The 23,217-nt window shown below is 40.7% G+C and overlaps 1 protein-coding gene and 1 long non-coding RNA gene across 2 annotated transcripts in view; one reads left to right on the top strand and one right to left on the bottom strand.

The window, feature by feature from the left end:
* The window catches only part of LOC111951821 (uncharacterized), a 126,969-nt gene that overhangs the window by 71,759 nt on the left and 31,993 nt on the right, over positions 1 to 23,217 (bottom strand). The gene's annotated exons all lie outside the window — the stretch shown is intronic.
* LOC111951820 (actin-binding LIM protein 1-like) overlaps positions 2,136 to 23,217 on the top strand; it is a 128,352-nt gene continuing 107,270 nt past the window's right edge. The window contains 1 exon segment of the mRNA XM_023970058.2: positions 2,136 to 2,540. Coding sequence (XP_023825826.1) covers positions 2,441 to 2,540 — 100 coding nt within the window. The 5' untranslated portion in view covers positions 2,136 to 2,440.

Here is a 23,217-nt window from a genome sequence, read left to right as displayed (position 1 = left end):
AGTATTTCCTTCATAACATTTTTAATGACATCACAAAATAACAAACAAAATTCCATTCGTTTTCTATAGATCACCTCTGATCATTCCCCACGTTCTAGTTTAGAAATATTGTTCCAGTAGTTGCTTTTGAACGTGTTAGAGTTTCAGCAGGAAAAAGGTATGTTGAGACAAAGCACATTCCTTTGGTGAATTTGAAGAGGGAGACCTGAATTTTCTCCTCTTGATTTACAACAGGACGTGAGTTGTTAATCCCCACTAGTTCTCGCCCCCTCCCCCCCACCCCATACTCTTTGGGTGAGAGGGGGTCTGATTTAAGTTATTATTGCAAACCTGATCCGACCTATTTAGATTCTCTTGGACGGTCATGTCAAAGTGCTTCATAGAAAGTGTTACCCCATATTTTCCAGGTTAAAGTAACCACTGATACATCTCAATTCAAATATGTCAGAGTCTAAAGCCTGCAGGTGGAATGGTTTAGTTACAAGCATGTGCTCTATGAGCCTTTATAATCACTTATTATAAGGTGTATAATATCGTATGTCTCTCTATCTAGGGCATTTTCAACCGACTCAAAATGGCTGTTCTAAAAAAAAACTTTTTTGTCATTATGGGGTATTGTGTGTAGTTTGCTGAGGATTTTTAAATGTATTTCATCCATTTTAGATTTAAGGCTGTAACGTAACAAAAWATMGAAAAAGTCAAGGGGTCTGAATACTTTCCCAAGGCACTGTATSTAAAGCCCCTTGCTAAAGTATTCAGACCCCTTGGAGTTCTTCACAATTTCTTGTGTTGCAAAATGGGATAAAAATGTATTTAATTGTCATTTGTCAATAATCTACACAAAATACTTAACTAAATATAATCATTGCATAAGTATTCAGCCCCTTTGTTAAAGCAAACCTAAATTAGTTCAGGAGTAAAATTTGTCTTAACAAAACACAAATTACATAGACTCACTATGCATGTTGACATTACTTTTTTTTATGACTAACCCTTCCTTTGTCTCCCATATATACAACATCTGTAAGGTCCCTCAGTCAAGTATTGAATTTGAAGCACAGACTAAACTACAAAGAAAAGGGAACTTTTTGAAAGCCTCATAAAGAAGGGCAGTGATTGTTAGATTGGTAACAATAACAAATCAGTGAGTGGCCAAGTTACAGTTTTGACTTAAATTTGCTTGAAAATCTATGGCAAGACTTGAAAATGTCTGTCTTGCCATGATCCCCAACATCTTGACAGAGGTTGAAGAATAATGGTAAATCCAGGTGTGCAAAGCTCTTATAGACATAAAGAAAACTCACAGCTGTAATCGATGTCAAAGGTGTATCTAGCATGTTCTGACTACAGGAGCTCAATACTTATGCAACAACTATATTTCTGTTATTTCATTTCTCACATAATTAAGTTCACTGATAACGATTGGCTGGTTGAACACTGAACAGGCTTTAAGCGATGCTAATCACATCTGCATACCACTGGAGACTAACTTGAGAGCTCTAAGCTGCATCGAACCCCAATAACAGGACATTACAGCCTGTAGGCAGCCAGACACATCAGGGATGTGGTGATCAAATAGCTCCTTCAATACAGAGTCAGCTATTCCAGAGAAACCCTGGGAGTAATTGGCTGTGAGTCTGACTCTGTCTGTATCTGTGTCTTTATGTGTGTCTCGTTTGACCCACCCCTTTGTTCAGGGACACATTATTCKATTTCTGTTAGTCACATGTCTGTGGTACTTGTTCAGTTTATGTCTCAGTTGTTTAATCTTGTTATGTTCATAGAAATATTTATGTTAAGTTTGCTGAAAATAAACACAGTTGACAGTGAGAGGAAGTGTCTTTTTTTGCCGAGTTTATATACAGTATAAAATAGTTTTTTATAAATATCTTTCAGGTTTTGCTGCAGAACCCACAACACCCCGACTTCCCGCGGCTATAAGCCTATGGAGATGTTTCCCTGGTAGGCAATAGAATAGTCAGGGATGTCTTCTTGTCTCCCTTCCCATCCTTAAAGCCACAGTCCTGCACTCCTCTTCCTCCTGTCCAAAGCCCCACCCTTCCTCTGGGAAGGACCAGCAAGCTCTCCCTACCTGTTGCACTGCAGCAGAATCTGTCTGACTCAGAGTCGGTTTTGAATGGGAACGCGTCGCACCACAGCAGTAACCTAATCCCCTGGCTTCTCCTTAGTCTGACAACAGGACAGGGCTTTCTGCTCACACTCAGCAGCATGAAGACCCGCCGCCTCAGCACTTTTCTGTCTGCATGTGTGTGTGTGTGTGTGTGCGCGTGCATTTGGCCTTGTGTGTGACTCTTGGTGTGTGTGCGCCTCTGTGTGTGTGTGTGTGTCCGTGCAAAAGACTGCATTATTGAGGAGAAGGGGAAGGAAGAAGTGAAACAGTGCCGGGACGGGACCGTGTGTGTGTGAGTGTGTAGAAGAGATGGGAGAGAGGAGTACGGTGCAGCAGCACAAGCAGCCTCCCTATGATGGTGGGCTCTGCAACTACGCCCAGAAAATCGGCTCCTGCTTCGGACTGGACGGTAAGAGAGAGGGGGGGTTTGTCCTGTACAGCGTGGAGGAGGGTTGGAAGGAACAGGCCAGTGACTGAGGATGTATGAGATTCATTTCTCTCAGTGATCCAGATGTCTAGGAAGACAAAGGGATACCGTATTTTCTGTCTAATCATGGTGTGTTTGTGCGAGTGTGTCTTGAAGTGTGTATTTATTTGTGTCGGTGTGTGCGGTGGGAGCAAGGGTGTTTACATGTAGTTAGCTGCACCCAAAGATAGACACATGAATAGAGGAGCAGGGCTGTGCCCCACTGCAGCAGAACACACCAGCCTATCCTCTAACAGACCCAGCCTCTGTCATCAGCCCGTGTGTGTGTGTGTGCATGCGTGTGTGCGCGTGTCCTCCGCCTTATTCTTTATCATGCTATATGCTTTTGCATTCATTTTATTGGACTCTTTACTGTACAGTACATCGGATGGATGAGGAAGTGATGTAGGCTAGATTTGTGGGTGAAAAATAGACAGATGAATAAAACATTGATGTCAGTAGTAGCATGGTAAGGCTCAGCCTAGAGCTATGGCAATCCTCCTGTGTCSGTGGAAATGCTGTGACAAAGGAGCAATGCATTTCATTAGAAATAGAGGCCAAGCCCTAGTTCTCCTCTCGAGTCTGTTTCTGCTCTGTCATCATCCTCGCTTGTATCATGATTTTCAAAAGCTTTAGAGTGGGTAGTGTAAGGTACAGTATATGCTTGCAATGTGTATTGTACAGTTTCTGTTTTGTGGAKAGTATATTCCTGTAAGAGAGATGTTAGTAAAAAAAATAAGATATTGGTTTATATGAAAGTGGTGTTTGTGASCTTAAAGTCTTGTTCACACTGCAGTCTGAACAGCGAAAATTGCACATAGAATCGGATATTACAAGRCACATTTCAAACCACCTTCGTAGGTGGTTTGAAATCATATACAAATCTGATTGCTGACCATATAGACTTGTGTCTGAACAGTCAAATCTGATTTATTTGCCCTCAAGTGGTTTTTAGACTTTTATTTGTCATATCTTGTTCCTTGCTAGCTACTCTGTTGACAGTTTGACAAGAACATGTGYTAGCTAACTAYCTTGTTCATTGTTTACAAACAAATTAGTGAATGTGCTAGAAAGCTTAAACAGCTAGCTAGCTAGTTGACTSTGGTGGCTAGCTGAAAAGGACTTGTTTTGAAAGTTGGATCATCTTATCCTTTGAGGCTTTAAAATTGTTCTTACACTTGAACATTCAAAGTAACTGGGAAATGTCCATGACAGGCATCGTTGTCACTTTAGCTTGCTACATAAATTATAAGTAATAGGAAGCACGAGAACCAATCAGCCTACACCACTGCGTACACACCCATCGTTACTATGACAACTAGCGTAGCCATGTCAGGAAATGACCGCTATCTGAATAAACACAAATCTGATTTGGTCATTTGTAAATTGCTGTTTGGACAGTCAGTATTCCAAAACGGATTTAAAAATCTAAACTGATTTGAGCATTAAAGCCTGCAGTGACGGTGTTCAGTTTGTTCAGGTAGCAGTAGCGCCTCAATAAATATGTTCACCTTACAGACCAAAAAGCTTATGGTTTATCTTATATTCAATCATTGTTTATCAACATTCCCTATGAGCATGTTTATTTCTCTGTAAGCTTTTTCCCAATGCATATTGGTATGAAAACAGTTAACTTTCTCTGCCTGTTCATCCCACATATAACCTCTCACCAGGAGAATTGGTTGACTCTCTAAATTTGGCATAGGATGGAAAATCCAGTCCTTAATCAAGGAGACGGAAGGTATCGTCTTTAATTCACGAATTCTCACGCAAATCCTTTTATTATAAATCATTTTTTGGGAATCTTAGCGAAAACAAATTTCCCTCCAACATAAGATGGCTTCAAGATTACAAGACCAATCCAGGACTCTCTACATAGTCTGAGCCACAGGATTAGGGGATATAGACTACGTGTGTGTGTGTGTGTGTGTGTGTGTGTGTGTGTGTGTGTGTGTGTGGTGCTCATGGTCTTGAAGAAGTAGAGGCAGCAAATGTGTTTTATTTGGAATCAAGTTGTTGAAATCAATGTAAATGTGACTTGGATCAATGTGGTCCTGTGTGCCCAAGTTGGTAAAAGCATAGCATCACCAAGGTTGTGCGTTCAATTTCCTCAGGGATCACATACATAATGAAAATGTATGCACTCAGTGTTTGGATGAAAGCTTCTGCTAAATTGCACATTTAGAGCATATTATAACTTGAGTAGTTTAGATCACAATAACGGAAAGATATGGTCGACTAATATTGGGCTTTACTGTTTATACAGTCCCGCTTTAAACAAAGTGTAACTTATGATGGCTTCATAAACCATTCATAAAGGCTTCATAAGCAAGACATAAATGGGTCACACATAATCTCTAACCGTATGCCATGCTCTATAAAGGATTCATAAATGTAGCATAACCATGTGACATAACAGGCAATGTCAAATGTGACATAACCCACTGTAACTTATGACATAAACCAGTGTTTTTTAAAGGGTGACATAAGCACTGCTTAGTAAAGGCTTTATAAATCATATTAAATTGAGACTTTACAAAGCTAGAWGAGGCGATCCATAGATTATAGATCCATAACTTTGTCAATTCAACTCCCCKCCAAAATATAGGATGGCGCAACAATGGTTATGACGACATGCAAAGGTTTCCCTGATTGTTTAAACCTTTGTTTATACAACAGCTAAATACATCATGGTCCCATTTCAACCAACAGGCAGAATTTAGCACTGTGCTGGAGGGAAGCGCTGGATTTCTTAAAACACTACTAAKGGAAGATTACATGCACCCAATGGCGATTTTATCATGTAAATCTTGGCATCCCGGAGTCGCCTCTTCACTGTTGACGTTGAGACTGGTGTTTTGCGGGTACTATTTAATGAAGCTGTCAGGTGAGGACTTGTGAGGCGTCTGTTTCTCAAACTAGACACTCTAATGTACTTGTCCTCTTGCTCAGTTGTGCACCAGGGCCTTCCACTCCTCTTTCTATTCTGCTTAGAGCCAGTTTGCGCTGTTCTGTGAATGGAGTAGTACACAGCATTGTATGAGATCTTCAGTTTCTTGGCAATTTCTTGCATGGAGTAGCCTTCATGTCTCAGAACAAGAATAGACTGACGAGTTTCAGAAGAAATTCCTTTGTTTCTGGCCATTTTGAGCCTGTAATCGAACCGACAAATGCTGATGCTCCAGATACTCAGCTAGTCTAAAGAAGGCCAGTTTTATTGCTTCTTTAATCAGGACAACAGTTTTCAGCTGTGCTAACATAATTGCAAAAAGGGTTTTCTAATGATCAATTATCCTTTTACAATGATAAACTTGGATTAGCTAACACAACATGCCATTGGAACACAGGAGTGATGGTTGCTGATAATGAGCCTCTGTACGCCTATATAGATATTCCAGGAAAAATCTGCCATTTCCAGCTACAATTGTAATTTACAACACTGTATTTCTGATCAATTTGATGTTATTTTATTGGACAAACATTCTTCTTTTCTTTCAAAAACAAGGACATTTCTAAGTGACCCCAAACTTTTGAACGGTAGTGTATATATTTTTTTTTACAATGTTTGAAAACTGATTTTGTGATCCGTATTAATGCCAAAATAATATGCAAAACAGGCAAGCCCCCCCCAATTAAAAAAATAAATATACACTGCTCAAAAAAATAAAGGGAACACTAAAATAACACATCCTAGATCTGAATGAATGAAATATACTTATTAAATACTTTTTTCTTTACATAGTTGAATGTGCTGACAACAAAATCACACAAAAATTATTTATCAACCCATGGGGGACTGGATTTGGAGACACACTCAAAATTAAAGTGGAAAACCACACTACAGGCTGATCCAACTTTGATGTAATGTCCTTAAAACAAGTCAAAATGAGGCTCAGTTGTGTGTGTGGCCTCCACGTGCCTGTATGACCTCCCTACAACGCTTGGGCATGCTCCTGATGAGGTGGCGGATGGTCTCCTGAGGGATCTCCTCCCAGACCTGGACTAAAGCATCCGCCAACTCCTGGACAGTCTGTGGTGACAGTCTGGTGCAACGTGGCGTTGGTGGATGGAGCGAGACATGATGTCCCAGATGTGCTCAATTGGATTCAGGTCTGGGGAACGGGCGGGCCAGTCCATAGCATCAATGCCTTCCTCTTGCAGGAACTGCTGACACACTCCAGCCAAGCATTGTCTTGCATTAGGAGGAACCCAGGGCCAACCGCACCAGCATATGGTCTCACAAGGGGTCTGAGGATCTCATCTCGGTACCTAATGGCAGTCAGGCTACCTCCGGAGAGCACATGGAGGGCTGTGCGGCCCCCCAAAGAAATGCCACCCCACACCATGACTGACCCACCGCCAAACCGGTCATGCTGGAGGATGTTGCAGGCAGCAGAACGTTCTCCACGGCGTCTCCAGACTCTGTCATGTCTGTCACATGTGCTCAGTGTGAGCCTGCTTTCATCTGTGAAGAGCACAGGGCGCCAGTGGCGAATTTGCCAATCTTGGTGTTCTCTGGCAAATGCCAAACGTCCTGCATGGTGTTGGGCTGTAAGCACAATCCCCACCTGTGGACGTGGGGCCCTCATACCACCCTCATGGAGTCTGTTTCTGACCGTTTGAGCCGACACATGCACATTTGTGGCCTGCTGGAGGTCATTTTGTAGCGGTCCTGCTGCTGGGTTGTTGCCCTCCTACGGCCCTCTCCACGTGTTGCTTCCTAAGTGGACAGTTTGATTTCAAGGAAGTGTGATTGACTTGGAGTTACATTGTGTTGTTTAAGTGTTCCCTTAATTTTTTTGAGCAGTGTATATATTATATTATTATTTTTTGCTAAAAATGTGGGGCTCAAAACAGGTCAGTCTCTGTGTCACGCCCTGACCATATAGAGCCTTTGTTTTTCTATGGTATAGTAGGTCAGGGCGTGACTGTGGGGTTTTCTAGTTATTATTTTCTATGTGGGGTTCTAGTTTAGWTTTTCTATGTTGGTGTTTGGTATGATTCCCAATTAGAGGCAGCCGGCTATRCTTGTCTCTAATTGGGGATCATATTTAAGTAGCATTTTTTCCACCTGTGTTTTATGGGATATTGTTTTGAGTTAGTGTATGTTACACCTCTTAGTTACGGTTTGTTGTTTGTTTCGTTCTTTCTTTGTTGTTTTGTGCGTTTCTAATAAATAATATGTGGAAACCATATCGCGCTGCAGCTTGGTCCGATAATTATTCCAGCGAACGTGACACTCTGCCCCACCTGCCCTGAATGACGAGTTGCCACTGCTTGCACCTACGTGTTAACACAAACTTGCTTGAAACCAAAAATCCACAAGAATAAACCAGCAGATCAGTTGATTTCTCGTTACTGTGTGAAGTGATTATGATACCAAACAGCTGCATCTAGGTTCTCTATTCCCGCCCTCATTAAATTTCAACATGGGAACATTGAAAATCGCCAGGCTGTTAATTTATTTTAAAAAGCCTACTTACTGTAATAACTTGATTATATTTCTTTCAAACATTTCATTTTGAATTTCAACATAATTAGAATATAATGTGTCATTTGAAATAACTTGATGAGACTGCAATTTAATTAACACATATTTAGTCAATCATGATTGGCTTGATTTATTTACACATTTTAGATATGGACAGTTCAGGGATATTTTATTTTCCTTGATTAAAAATTACCATAGACCACCAACATGAGTTTTCCATTCATAAAATGTGAATGGTAAATTGCCACAGTAGATTTGCCTTGGGAAATTAGGAAATACTTTATGTCATTTGTACAGAATTATTGTAAAAGACATCCTTGGTCTGCCAAAAATMGAGGTTTAATTTACACCAATGATAATACCCACCAGAGGACGCAAATGTCTTCAAATATGTTCACAGCAACCAGGACAAAATAATAACACTGATATCATTTTGAGGGAGCAGCAATACGACGGCAAATGCTGGTTGCAATTTTCAAGTCAGAAAGTGGTCTCGCCTTCTTGCCAATGGCATGTACAGTCCTAAACAGTATCTTCATCTTTGTTGCCATTAGCGCCGTCAGGCTCCGATTGAGCCTGGGACACAGACACGCAGTCAATGTGACACTTGCTGTGTTCATGGTCACGAATCTTCTCCAGCTTCATCGTTTTATTTCCGATGACAAATTAGTTGCTTCTGCTTTTATCTGTGGCATACTGGCGACACACAGAACAACTCATCACCATAGCCTCCGCATCATACTGTACACAGCCTCTTGAAACTTCTTTATCTCCAAACCTTTATTTCTCACAAAACGTATAAAAAAAAAAAAGTGATTCGTCCTCCTTTTCGTCGGTGGGTTTTCGTTTCAAAGGTTGACTTACTCCAGGTAAATGTCGCCACATTACAGCTATTTAATGAACGGTAGCTAGCAGCAGACCCATAGCAAGTGAGCAATGTCGAGTAGCTGATGTCCCGTGCAGTAATCAGTGCCGCGAAACAAGGAGCACGAGAGACGGTCTGTGGTACGGTGGCAAACAGGAGTAATTTCCTCGAGCCATCATGCRAGATTTTATTACATMAKTATTTTGGTACAAACYTTTACCCGCCAGTGTGGTGGATAGCCTTCTGAGATTTAAAATCTACCCGCATTTGGCGCTTGGCGGGTGTTAATTTCAGACCCTGGAGGCAGACCACCYTCCAGTCTGGGATGGCTAGTGGCCTGGACCTGCTGCCTCTGCAGGCCGCGGCCCACTCTCGGGGGTGGTAAGATGTGTCAGCAAAGCTAGCTAGTGTGGTGGACCTTCCGGCCATGCGCCGCACTTCAGGCGAGACCGGGGACCTACAGCTCTGTCGAGAGGATCTGGCAGAGCAGGTTGGTTGAGTGGCCGACAGGTAGAGCAACAGGGGTTTGATGACAGGGATTTGAGTGGCCAGCGGGTAGAGCAAGATGCGTCTTATGGCCATCGAGAGGATCTAGTGGAGCTGGCTGGGCATCACTCGGGAGACGTAGGGGATTCACGGAGTCTGCGGATAGGGTGAGGATGATCTGGGCCTGGTGTCTCCGGCGGTGACACTTGGGAGAGGCCGGTGATGCATGGCGTTTTCGGGTGGAGCYTGGAGATCTTGTTGGCTCCTGGTTTCTGTTGCAGTGCGGATCTTGCCGTCAGTTCTGTTCAGTGGGGGAGCCGGTAGATGGTTGGAACTGCTGGCTTGGTCTGGCCAAATGCTGCAATGGGATGTCCGGAAACAGTTCTTCATTAGGAGAGATCATGAGCTGTTCCATGGCGGTAAAAAATAAGATAATATGTTTTATTGTCACATACAGTGGATAGGTACAGTGAAATGTGTTGTTTMACAGGGTGAGGGGTAGTAGGATGGCACGCCTGGAGCAAATTAGGGTTAAGTGCCTTGCTCATGGGCACCTCAACATATTTTTCACCTTGTTGGCTCGGGTATTCGAACCAGCAATTTTTCAATTACTGACCCAACGCTCTAACCGCTAGGCTACCTGTAGCAAAATAATAGCTTCATACGAACCATCCTGATCTGTAAGCTTGTGAGATCAGCATGGTTCATATGAGGCTAGCAAAATAAACCAACAATAATGAATAATCAAAGACTGTGAAAACAAATAACTAATGTGGCTGGCTAGCTGGTAATATCAATAATAGCGATGGCAATACTATAGCATACTATAGCTTTTAGACGTCTTTTGCAGACATTGACATCATGTGCATTTCAGGTGCTGAATGAAAGGTTAGAAGACGTCTTTCCCGGACGTCGAAAATATATCTTATACGGWCGTTGAAAAGACGTCTTATACTGATGTCAAAAATGTTTATTTTCCAGAGGTTGAAAAAACGTATTTTCCAGACATTGAAAATACATATTTTTTGGTCATTGATTACGTGGCTGAATTTTAACTGGTATACATTCTCAATTAAGTAAGCATTATATRGCAATAATACTTTTTCATGCCTCTTAGGGACGAGGAGCCTACTGAAGATTGCAACAAAGTATTTATTATTGCTCCCATCTATCAAATAAAATTGTATTTGTCACATGAGCTGAATATAACAGGTTACCTTACTGTGAAATGCTTACTTACATCCCTTAATCAATAATGCAGTTCAAGAAATAAAGTTCAGAAAATATTTACTAAATGAACTAAAGTATAAAATAAAAAGTAACACAATAAAATAATAATTACAAAGCTATATACAGTACAGGGGTACCGGTACTGAGTCAATGTGCGTGGTACAAGTTAGTTGAGGTCATTTGTACATGTAGGTAGGGGTAAAGTGACCTTGAATAGATAATAAACAGCGAGTAGCAGCAGTGTAAAAACAAAGGGGGGATGTCAATGTAAATAGTCCGGGTGGCCATTTGATTAATTGTCCAGCAGTCTTATGGCTTGGGGGTAGAAGCTGTTAAGGAGCCTTTTGGACCTAGACTTGGCGCTCCGGTACCGCTTTCCGTGCGGTAGCAGAAAGAACAGTCTATGATTTGGGTGACAGGAGTCTTTGACAAAGACGAGTACGGTACAGTATAATACGGTACGGTATGGTATGGTATGCTACAGGACAATACATCACAGTACAGTACGGTACAGAAGAGTTTAATTCAGAACAGTAGAGTTTCATTTAGTAGAGTTCAGTAAAGTACAGTACAGTTTAATTCAGTATTTATATTTATATTTATTAGGGATAATAAATACAGTAGAGTACAGTACAATACAGTAGAGTTTAATTCAGTACAGTACAGTACAGAACAGTAGAGTACAGTATAGTTTAATATAGTAGAATAGAGTACAGTACAGTTTAGTTCAGTAGAGTACATTGTAGTAAAGTAGGGTATAATAAAGTACACTAATGACCTTCTTTATTTACTCTACTGTGTACTCTACTGTATTGTACTGTACTGTCCCATTCTGTACCATACTCTACTTTTCTTTACTGTACTTTGCTGTACTATGCTCTCCAAACTTTTGAAACATAGATGTCTATGATCGGTTCAGATTTGGTCTGGCCCTGACTGGACCATTAATCAACGTCCATGGACGTTTTACATCAAGGCAGGTCCGGACCGCACCAAAAAAAGACCAAAGAAACATGGAGGACCAAAAAAACACATCCAAAAGACGTCACCTGGTGTCAAACGCTTAGTCGGTGGTATACAGTGCCTTCAGAACGTATTTACACCCATTGAATTTTTCCACATTTGGTTTTGTTACAGCCTGAATTTAAAATGTATTAAATTGCGATTTTTTTGTCATTGGCCATTTACATTTGTAATTGGCCTACGCACAATACCCCATAATGTCAAAGTGGAATTGTTTTTCTTTTTTTTTTATCCCGTGCAATGCCCCGTGCAATGCTTTAACCTTATCTTTATCAAATGATCCATAAAGGGACCACTCTGAACATTTCTCAGAATACTTTTTACGCCACTTACGTACATCTACGTGTACAAGGAAAGAATAGAGAATTATACAACTTGTATATTATTATTATTATTTTTATCCATGGTTACTTTATCATCTCTAGTAACCTATAAGATACTTTTCTTCACCAATTCCTCCTTTAGACTACTGTTTTATTCATACAGGGGTTTAGATGTTTATACTTGTTGTTCTATTTAACAGCATATTCGGGAATAATTCTCTATTCTTTTCGATCTCCATACAGAATCCCTATATAATGTTATAAATCTTGAGTTATTCACATCCACATCGCAGCAACAACCACAGCGCAGCAGCCCGAGAGGTACACATATCTTTCATATCAAGGAAATCTGTGTCCGGGGGGCTGTTACCCTCTCAAATCGTTCAATGGCWCCTCCCGTCAGTGCTCACTACCTGTAGATCCATGCGCGTTGGTGGACAGAACCCCTAGATAACGTTATAGATCTAAAAACTCAGCTCACAGAACTGGTTGGGGTATTCATTATTTTGCTATATAACTATACTTAGGTATTCACACCCACCCCACTCCATGTGCGTCTATGCACCATATGTACAGTTGAAGTCGGAAGTTTACGTACACTTAGGTTGGAGTCATTAAAACTCGTTTTTCAACCACTCCACAAATTTCTCGTTAACAAACTATAGTTTTTGCAAGTCGGTTAGGACATCTACTTTTTCCAACAATTGTTTACAGACAGATTATTTCACTTATAACCCCTCCCCTTCTATTAATACAACATAAGCATAATCAATTATTCTAATACATCAATCATTTGGTACAGCCCCAATCACGACCCCTAGGTGAACTCCTGACGCGCCACTCGGGAGATCCTAGAACAATTCTAGAGTATGACATGACAAGGTTATAGATGCTTTGTGAAGCATCAACGTAATAGGATTCATAAAGCCTTTATTAAGCGGTGCTTATGTCACTGGTTCATGTCATATTTAACTTCTTATGGCTGCAGGGTCAGTATTGAGTAACTTGGAAAAATGTGCCCATTTCAAACGGCCTCGTACTCAATTCTTGCTCGTACAATATGCATATTATTATTACTATTGGATAGAAAACACTCTCTAGTTTCTAAAACCGTTTGAATTTTTTCTCTGAGTGAAACAGAACTCCTTCTGCAGCCCACTTCCTGACAGGAAGTGAGATTTCTGAAATCGAGGTCTCTGTTCAAAGGCTTGCCTATAAATGGMCATGATACGTATTGGTATACATACACGTCATACACCTTCCCCTAGATGTCAAGAGGAAGTGAGAGAAGAAATGAATGGATTATCTTGGTCTGAAGTGGAATAAATCCTCTTGGAATAAGTTGTCTGCCATTTCCTGTTTTTTCYAAAGCGCYAAGTTGGACCTGGAATCGCCTTCTGGAAAGCCGTCGTTATAGGCGAATACTATCTCCGGCTTWYATTTWATTTGATACATGTTACAATATCATCGTAAAGTATGTTTTTTCAATATAGTTTTATTAGATTATTGAAATTTATTCGGGACGTTAGGCGTGTTGCGTTGTCTGCTTTTGTTCACGAAGGAGAGCTTCGCGCCACTGGGCCAGTGTGCTTGCTAATTCAAGAGGGAAAGAGGTCGTTCTAAACCCAAACAAAGACGGTTCTGGACAAAGGACCCCTTGTACAACATTCTGATGGAAGATCAGCAAAAGTAGGACKCATTTTGGGATGTTATTTCATATATCTGTCGAACTGTGCTATCGCTACCGGTTGCATTGAATCAATGTTGTTGTGTGTTAGCTATTGTAGTAAGCTAATATAACGCTATATTGTGTTTTCGCTGTAAAACACTTAAAAAATCGGAAATATTGGCTGTATTCACAAGATCTTTGTCTTTCATTTACTATACACCATGTATTTTTCAGAAATGTTTTATGATGAGTATTTAGGTATTTGACGTTGGTGTCTGTAATTACTCTGGTTGCTTCGGTGCTATTTCTGACGGTAGCTGTGATGGTAGCATCAATGTAAAACTGATTTATACCTCAAATATGCACATTTTTCGAACAAAACATAGATTTATTGTGTAACATGTTATAGGACTGTCATCTGATGAAGTTGTTTCTAGGTTAGTTTGGTTGGATCTTGGTTAGTTAGGTTGGCTTTGTGCATGCTACCTGTGCTATGAAAAATGTCTGTCCTTTTTCCTATTTGGTGGTGAGCTAACATAAATATACGTGGTGTTTTCGCTGTAAAACATTTTAAAAATCGGACATGTTGGCTGGATTCACAAGATGTTTATCTTTCAAATGCTGTATTGGACTTGTTAATGTGTGAAAGTTAAATATTTCTAAAAAATATATTTTGAATTTCGCGCCCTGCACTTGAGCTGGATGTTGTCATAAGTGTACCGGCGTCMGGCTTGCAGCCTGAAGAAGTTTTTAACATAGTGGGTTATGTCACATTTGACACTGGTGGTTATGTCACAGTTATGCCACATTTATTAATCATTTATAGAGTATGACAAATGGTTACTGATGACTTGTTACCCATTTATGTAGTGCTTATGAGAGCTTACTAAACAGACAATAATGATTTGTTTAATGGCATCTACTCTAAAGTGTAATAGACAAGATGGGCATTGGAAATAGGATTTAGTTCTGTTCTAATATTGTAGACCTCACAATTCCACAACCTTAATTGGACCGATGTGACTGTGAAAAACAGTCAGCCATTGATGAGTTATGGAAAAAATCTGAAACTATAACAAAACATCTAAGTATGAGAGATAAATCACAACAAAAGCATGATGCAATTACTAATCTTGTTGAAGTGATCTGTTCCCAGTGAATTATTACGACCAGTGGCAGTCGACCAGTCGCTTTCTCTTTTTAACATCGCTGTCCCAGAGCACCCATCAGGTATAAGAGCCATCGAGGTTGACAATGACATACATTGTAAAGGAAAACTGTAATTTATATTGTACATTTGTGTATTATCAACAGTAAAATGGGGTTTAACCTTTTACTGCAGAACATGGTGGATTGTGGGAAAATGTTGTGGGAGGTGAAAAGATTGCTGTATTTTGAATTGTACTGTAAAAAATTATGGGTTTTGGGTTTGGAGTGATGAAAAGTAATTAACAGCTAACTGCTCTCTCATGCCTCTACATTGAGCATAGCAGCCCAAACGGAACCATTGCTATAGACACTCACAGACTCAGAGATACCATGAGCAGAGTGCATGCAGAGCGAGCTGCACGCAGGGTGTGAGTGACAGACAGAGAGGAGCAGCTAATGGATTTGCTAATGGAGGAAGTTATTTCTGATTTCGGGCAAGGCCGGGCCTTGAATTTGGCAGAAGGAATCTAGGTAGGGCCTAGGGATGATAGGGCCTGAACGTTGCGGGCATGGGTAGGACTTAAAGGTCATGAACATTCAAAATCGAGTTTTTCATGAAATTGGATGATACTGTATTTGAATGAAACCAGATCAAAGWATGAAAAATTACTGTTGCTTGTACATTGATAAAGTGTGATCATAAAGTTTCTGGTCCCCTCCCCATGTAAAACACTTAGATTTAGAAGGCGGGATTATTAAGGGGATAGGGTGACATCACCCTAACTCTCATTTTAATACACCAATAGTAACATAATATTCTCTTACCTAATTTAAATAAGTAGCYCCTTGTAACCAATATCGGAAGGCGTGTTTTTGGAAGGGTGTGGTTTACAGTATATAGCTAGATAGCTACTCTGCTAGTGCCAGAATCTGACTGCAGGGTGTCAGCAAATACATTAGAGATGGCCAAAAGTATGTGGACCTCTGCTCATTGAACATTTCATTCCAAATCATGGGCATTAATATGGAGTTGGTCCCCCCTTTACATTTACATTTACATTTAAGTCATTTAGCAGACGCTCTTATCCAGAGCGACTTACAAATTGGAAAGTTCATACATATTCATCCTTTACTGCTATAACAGCCTGCACTCTTCTCTGAAGGTTTTTCACTAGATGTTGGAACATTGCTGCGGGAACTTGCTTCCATTCAGCCACAAGATCATTACTGAGGTTGGCACTGATGTTCGGCGATTAGGCCTGGCTCGCAGTTMGCATTCCAATTCATCCCAAATATGTTCGATGGGGTTGATATCAGCAAACCATTTCTGTATGGACCTCGCTTCTGCATGGGGTCATTGTCATGCTGAAACAGGAAAGGGCCTTCCCCAAACTGTTGCCACAAAGTTGGAAGCACAGAATCATCTGGAATGCCATTGTATGCTGTAGTATTAAGATTCCCCTTTACTGGAGCTAAGGGGCCTAGCCCGAACCCAGACCATTATTCTTCCAAACTTTACAGTTGGAACTATGCATTAGGGCAGTTAGCGTTCTCCTGGCATCTGCCAAACCCAGATTCGTACATTGGACTGTCAGATGGTGAAGCGTGATTCTTCACTCCAGAGAATGTGTTTCCACTGCTCCAGTGTCCAATGACAGCGAGCTTTACACCACTCCAGCCGACGCTTGGCATTGCGCATGGTGATCTTAGGATCGGCCATGGAAACCCATTTCATGAAGCTCCCGAAGAACAGTTCTTGTGCTGACATTGCTTCCAGAAGCAGTGTGGAACTCGGTAATGAGTATTGCAACCAAGGACAGACAATTTTTACGAGCTAAGGGCTTCAGCACTCGGCAGTCCCGTTCTGTGAGCTTGTGTGGCCTACCACTTCGCGGTTGGGCCGTTGTTGCTTCTAGACGTTTCGAKTTCACAATAACAGCACTTACAGTTGACTGGGGCAGCTCTTGCAGGGCAGAAATTTGACGAACTGACTTGTTGGAAAGGTTGCATCCTATGACGGTGCCAAGTTGAAAGTCACAGCTCTTCAGTAGGCCATTCTACRMCCAATGTTTGGCTATGGAGATTGCATGGCTGTGTGCTCGATTTTGATACACCTGTCAGCAACGGGTGTGGCTGAAATAGCCGAATCCACTAATTTGAAGGGGTGTCCACGTACTATTGAATATATAATGTATAATAAAAAGTTTACACTATTCATCTATGGCATAGATARTTATATGTCTCCCCTTTCGTCTGTGTCTGGTGTTAGCTAGTTACTGGCTAGCTGGGTCTTCAGCTGGCATGGAAGAAAAGGGGAGGAATTTTTTATTAGATTTTTTAAATTTATTTAACCTTCATTTAACTAGGCAAGTCAGTTAAAGAACAAATTCTTATTTACAAGACCTCCCAAAAGGTCGGGACGGGGGCTAGGATAAATAAAATAAAAAAATATAAAAAATATAGGACAAAACACACATAACGACAAGAGAGACACCACAACACTACATAAAGAGAGACCTACGACAGCAACATAGCATGGCAGCAACACAACAACAACACGGTATCCACACAACATGGCAGCTGCACAACATGGTAGCAGCACAACACATGGTACAAACATTATTGAGCACAGACAACAGCACAAAGGGCAAGAAGGTAGCGACAACACTACATCACGTGAAGCAGCCACAACTGTCAGTAAGAGTGTCCTTGATTGAGTCTTTGAATGAAGAGACGGAGATAAAACATTCCACTTTGAGTGTTTTTTGCAGCTCGTTCCAGTCGCTAGCTGCAGTGAACTGAAAAGAGGAGCGACCCAGGGATGTGTGTGCTTTGGGGACCTTTAACAAAATGTGACTGGCAGACCGGGTGTTGTAGGTGGAGGAAGAGGCTGCAGTAGGTATCTCAGAGAGGGGGGAAAGGGTCATTCAAAACCGTGTATTTTTCAATTGTATTGTCACTGACCTGGTGGCGCAGCAGGACATTCAAGTAATTACCAACCAATAGCTTGTGAGTTCAAATCCTKTGTGATATATAGTCCCAATTAATTAYCACTCTCAGCACCAAAAACATCTTAATTTAGCAGTAAAAACACACTAACATATTGTATAGTTACCGTATTTTCACGGTAACCAGTAGCCGGTAGTGTAGCGTAAAATTACAGAAATGTTTTAACAGCGCAGTTAACTATAAGTTACTGCAAAAAAACGGTACCAAAGATTACAATAAGAGTAAATTACTGTAAAAACAACTAGATTTGTTTTACAGTGTAGCAGCTAACCTGCTTGCACCAATCCAATGTTATTACAGTAAAATACTGTGAAACACAAACCCCATCTCCCGTCAATGAATTTAATCAGTTAATTTGTTAATTCACTACGAGTACCGTAGCATTTACTTTTGTACAATATAATACAGTCCATTTTACTGTATTGTACTGTGTTGTAGATTACAGTAGGTATAAATTACTGTCAAATTCACGGCAACCCCTTTACAGTGTACCCAGGCCACCTAACCCCACCCTGAAGATAATCATGGAGTCTACGTCAGCCCTAAGCTGCTTAATGGAGAGGGGGAAGAAGCTGGCTGATCTGGCTGGGTGGAAGACACAGTGTAAGCCTCTTTACCCCTACACTGTTCTGCTGTGTACCTTTAGGCTATGCTATGCGGTCAGTGCTCTGTGCTCTCTGCCTGCTGTTTGCTGTCTTGACCTCGACCCTGAAGCCTGTGATACAGGTTCCATTCTTGAAGAGTCACCTCTGCTCTGGAGGTCTGGGATGTCCACTTGAAGGAAATCTACAGGAGGAGATTCCTTTGGAAATCTGCATCACGCTCTCTCTTTGGACCTTTACATGATCCGTGATGGTGGATGTCTGACATGTTCACAGCTCTGAGATTTTAGAGGGCTGTCCCCACGTTTCTGTCGAAGTTCTCTGCGCTGGAGGATTGAAGTGTCCTGGTAGAGCTGAGAGCCATCCTAGGATTCTGGCTGAGTTGTATTTAGAGTGTTGTACCCTGCTCTGTGGGAAGGCTGAGGGGGAACCGGGCAACATGCCCACCCTCAACAGCCTGGGCAAGCTGTGTAGCTCCAACCGTAGCCACACAGTGGACCGCCTCACCCGCATCAAACATAGAAACTCAGTCAAGCGCATGTCCATCATTGAGGACGGTCAAGTGGCTGAGGTGCTCTACCTCATTCCCAAAGTGTACATGCAGCAGCTGCCGTACCTCAACCCTAACGACTATTACCTGAGTGAGAGACTTATCGATCTGGCACCAGGTAGGACTATGGTATGGGGTAGGAGGTGCGGGCAGGGAAAATCTGTCTGTCTGTTGGTGTCTGTCTGTCTGTCTACTGGTCTGTCTGTCACTTTGTGTCTGCCTGCCAGCCTGCTTGCCTGCATGTGTCTATTAATCACTTCACTCTTTACTCTTCATTAGTCACTTTGAACTCGGCATTGTTTTTCAGAGTTATACAACTAGCTTTTTTGAGTATTGTTTGATATTAGCATTAAGTGCTGTGGTCCAAGTGCAGCATCAGTCAAAGGTCAGCGTGCTGTTTGTGAGTAGGCGGATAACGCAGATTATGAAAGTGAATTGATAAGGCGTTGCACAGAGATTGAGATTCTTCATTTTAATTGTGTTGAAAGTGAGTAATTATAACACTTCAGGCACTGCAGCACTGGCCTGTGTGTGTGTGTGTGTGTGTGTGTGTGTGTGTGTGTGTGTGTGTGTGTGTGTGTGTGTGTGTGTGTGTGTGTGTACGTCCACATTAGTGGTGTGTTACGCAATCATATATTATTGACTCCAAAAAACTGTTATTGCAAAGTCCAAAATGTATTGCTGTCTTCTCGGAATTGATTTAATAATATATGATTGCGTAACACACCACTAATGTATTATTGACTTTGCAATAACAGTTTTTTGGAGTCAATAATACATTAGTGGTGTGTTACGCAATCATATATTATTGACTCCAAAAAACTGTTATTGCAAAGTCCAAAATGTATTGCTGTCTTCTCGGAATTGATGTAATATAAAACTTATGCAGGGAAAAGGGCCACAGTCTGCCAAGTAAGGAACCAACATGGTGGTTTACATCAGGATTACAGTGTGGATGAGGACTGTCCAGACCTTATTTGTCCATTGACTGCACGTCAGGCTGTGAGATATGGTCTGCATCCCAAATGGAAACCTATTCCCTATATAGTGCACTACTTGAAGTTGATCAGTTGAAAATMATTGATCGTTGGTCCATCCTCCGTGGTGGACAGCGTTTTCTTATACTTAGTATGTACATCTAGCCACAGTGAGGGTTGGAAAAGTTGCAATGACTTCATTATGACTTATTTTATGTCATGGTCAGGTTGTAAACTGGTTGTTTAAAGATGTTTTGTCAACATATTATACGCAACTGGAAAAAGTCGTCTTTAGGTGGTTGTAATCTGACCACATAGCAGCCAAAATATGACATCTTGACCTTCCAAGACCTCTTTACCTGGTCACAACAGAGACCAATGTCTTCTCAACCTGAAAAACAGTTTACATCAAGGTAATGACATCATTAACACATTCGGTGCCAAACAATGTAGGTAAGGGCTCTAATTGGTCTGATGACAGTTGACAGGGCTGACTACATGGGAATAACTCTGAGTCCCAAATGGAAGCCGCTTCCCTATATAGTCCACTATTTTTGACCAGGGTCAATAGGTATATAGTGCCGTTTGGATGCCATTTGGGATGTGCCTTAGATTGTAAGATCTGCGTGATAACTAACTCGCTCTTATCACATGACTATTATCTCTGTTTTGTAATACGTTATACTATCAGAAACCAACCCCCCCATCAATGTCCAGAGATAGATAGAGATCCAATAGCTGCACTTTAATTAAGAGCAGGATTAGAATGAATCCCAATTTGTGTTGGGTTATTTTAATAATCGGTGGTGGAAGAGGCAATTGCCTCAGACCTCACATCACATCATCAAGAGGCCTCATGAGCTGGGCATTTAAAAAAAAAAAAGATTCTCAGCTCAAGGCCCCCCAACCAGTGGCGTGTCCAGAACATTTTGAATGCAGTGGCCAAGTTMGGGCACAGACCCAGTTTAGGGGGGCCATAARAGTTTGAACCTTAATCGATGCAAGGTTGATTAATTCAATATAATTATGATGGTTCAACGCATTAAATGCTCCAGTTTAGGTGTGGTACATTTCCCTGTTCAAATAAATCATGAATCAGTTCCAAAAGTGTTGTTTGTGTTTGCATTCAAGGTCAGGATTTACATGAGGGTATTAGCATACATCAGTACATTCACTTAAAAGAGCCATCCAGAGTGTGAATCATACCTTGACATTCGTGGGTCTCTATATTTTTTAAATGGACCAAGTAAAGACGTAATTGAACTGTAAAAATTTATTACTTTCTAAATGTGTCTTGATCACAACCAGTCATGAAGTTTTCATCTGATTGTCAAACAAATAATCTACTTAACCTACTCTTTGAAGTTACCTGTGCACGTTCGTCTACTGCAAAATATGTCCAGCATCCGAACAGTGCCTGGCCACTGTGCCCAGGTTAATGAGGCCACATTGTTYACACAAAAGGACAAAAAAATGTAAATTACTCTATAGAGCCCAATGATAATTCCTAATAGACCAATAARGTATTTCTATACATATATTATAGAGGTTTTCTCATAATGGTAGAAACAAGTGTCATTAATCACCCKCAGACTGGTTAATTACTAATAATTACTATTATTATTACTAATAATAATTAATAATAATGGACTATTCCACCCTGACAGAGTTCCAGTGCATTGTTTCACGTGATAGGATTGCAAACGTGACTTTCATTGAAATTAAGCTGCAGCAATAATAAGCTTTCAGASCGGTGAACATTTCATTTGAACAGAAAAAATGACCTAAGTTAACGCATTTCTTTAGTAATAAGACAGGTGCTGCTGTCAATACTGCCATCATCTTCTTTTTTTTGTTGATACCCCTACCCAAGGTAGAACATAATACAACCATGTTTTCTCATATCCCTAATGTCTCCCATATATGAAATGGATGGGTGTGTAAACATACTTTTGTGGCTAGTGTAATCTGCTCTAAGAAAAACAAGTGGGCTCAGACATCGGAATTAGATATTTTGGGGTTCAAGGTTCCTTGAAGGATTTTGTATCTTTAGCCCCTACTCTTGTAACTAAGTCAGTTTTTCAATGTGTGGTGATCAGTATGAKATTCTACAACAGTTGGGTGCAGACACTCAGGAGATGCGGCTTGCATGCCAACGAGACCCATTGACTAACCAGAATGTTATCTCAGCCTGAATGATGCTGGGGATACTCCAGTAGTGGAATGGTAAGTTTGACCATCCTCTTGTTTACCATAGATTCAGTCTTATGTTACAAAATTAGAAATTTAGTTTTTTTACATTGGATAAAAGTAGAGACTCAGAGCTAGAAAATGGTATATCATACACTACAGTTGAGCAACAATGGGAAAGTAATTCTGCTTTGAAAGTTAATAAACTTTGAGAAAACTGCCCTTGAATGTTTTGGTACCTACTGGAGAGCTATTCTTTGTCTACACCCATTCAGAATCATTCACACCCTCTTAAGCTTTATGAGGCTATGTACTAAACAACCAAAGATTTGAAGACTAAAGGCTGGCTTATACTACGGGTGTGTTAATGAATTTAACTTCTTGTCAATAGGGGGGCGCTGTTTTCACTTTGGAAAAAATCGTGCCCAAATTAAACGGCCTCGTACTCTATTCTAGATCATACAATATGCATATTATTATTACTATTGGATAGAAAACACTCTGAAGTTTCTAAAACTGTTTGAATTATATCTGAGTAAAACAGAACTCATTTGGCAGCAAACTTCCATACAGGAAGTGAAAAATCTGAAAACGAGGCTCTGTTTCAGGGCCTGCCTATTCAACTGGCTTTTATTTATCGATATGTATGCACTTCATACGCCTTCCACTAGATGTCAACAGGCAGTGGAAGGTGGAATGGGGTGTGAACCAGTGTATCTTTCATTTGACATACAACAAGTATTTTTATGTAAAGTTTATGATGAGTTCTTTGGTCAGATTAGGTGAGTGTCCAAAATATCTCCGGACATTCTGGGGAAATGTGCTACGTATTCACAAATGTATAACACGATTGCAGCTTCTAAATATGGCACATTTTCGAACAAAACATAAATGTATTGTATAACATGATGTTATAAGACTGGATATCATAAGGTGAATGCACCAATTTGTAAGTCGCTCTGGATAAGAGCGTCTGCTAAATGACTTAATGTAAATGTAATTGTAAGACTGTCATCCTGATGAAGTTTGTCCAAAGGTTAGTGATTAATTTTATAT

The sequence above is a fragment of the Salvelinus sp. IW2-2015 genome, linkage group LG25 (assembly GCF_002910315.2).
Source record: "Salvelinus sp. IW2-2015 linkage group LG25, ASM291031v2, whole genome shotgun sequence".
Taxonomy (NCBI): domain Eukaryota; kingdom Metazoa; phylum Chordata; class Actinopteri; order Salmoniformes; family Salmonidae; genus Salvelinus; species Salvelinus sp. IW2-2015.
This window is presented reverse-complemented; position numbering and strand designations above follow the sequence as displayed.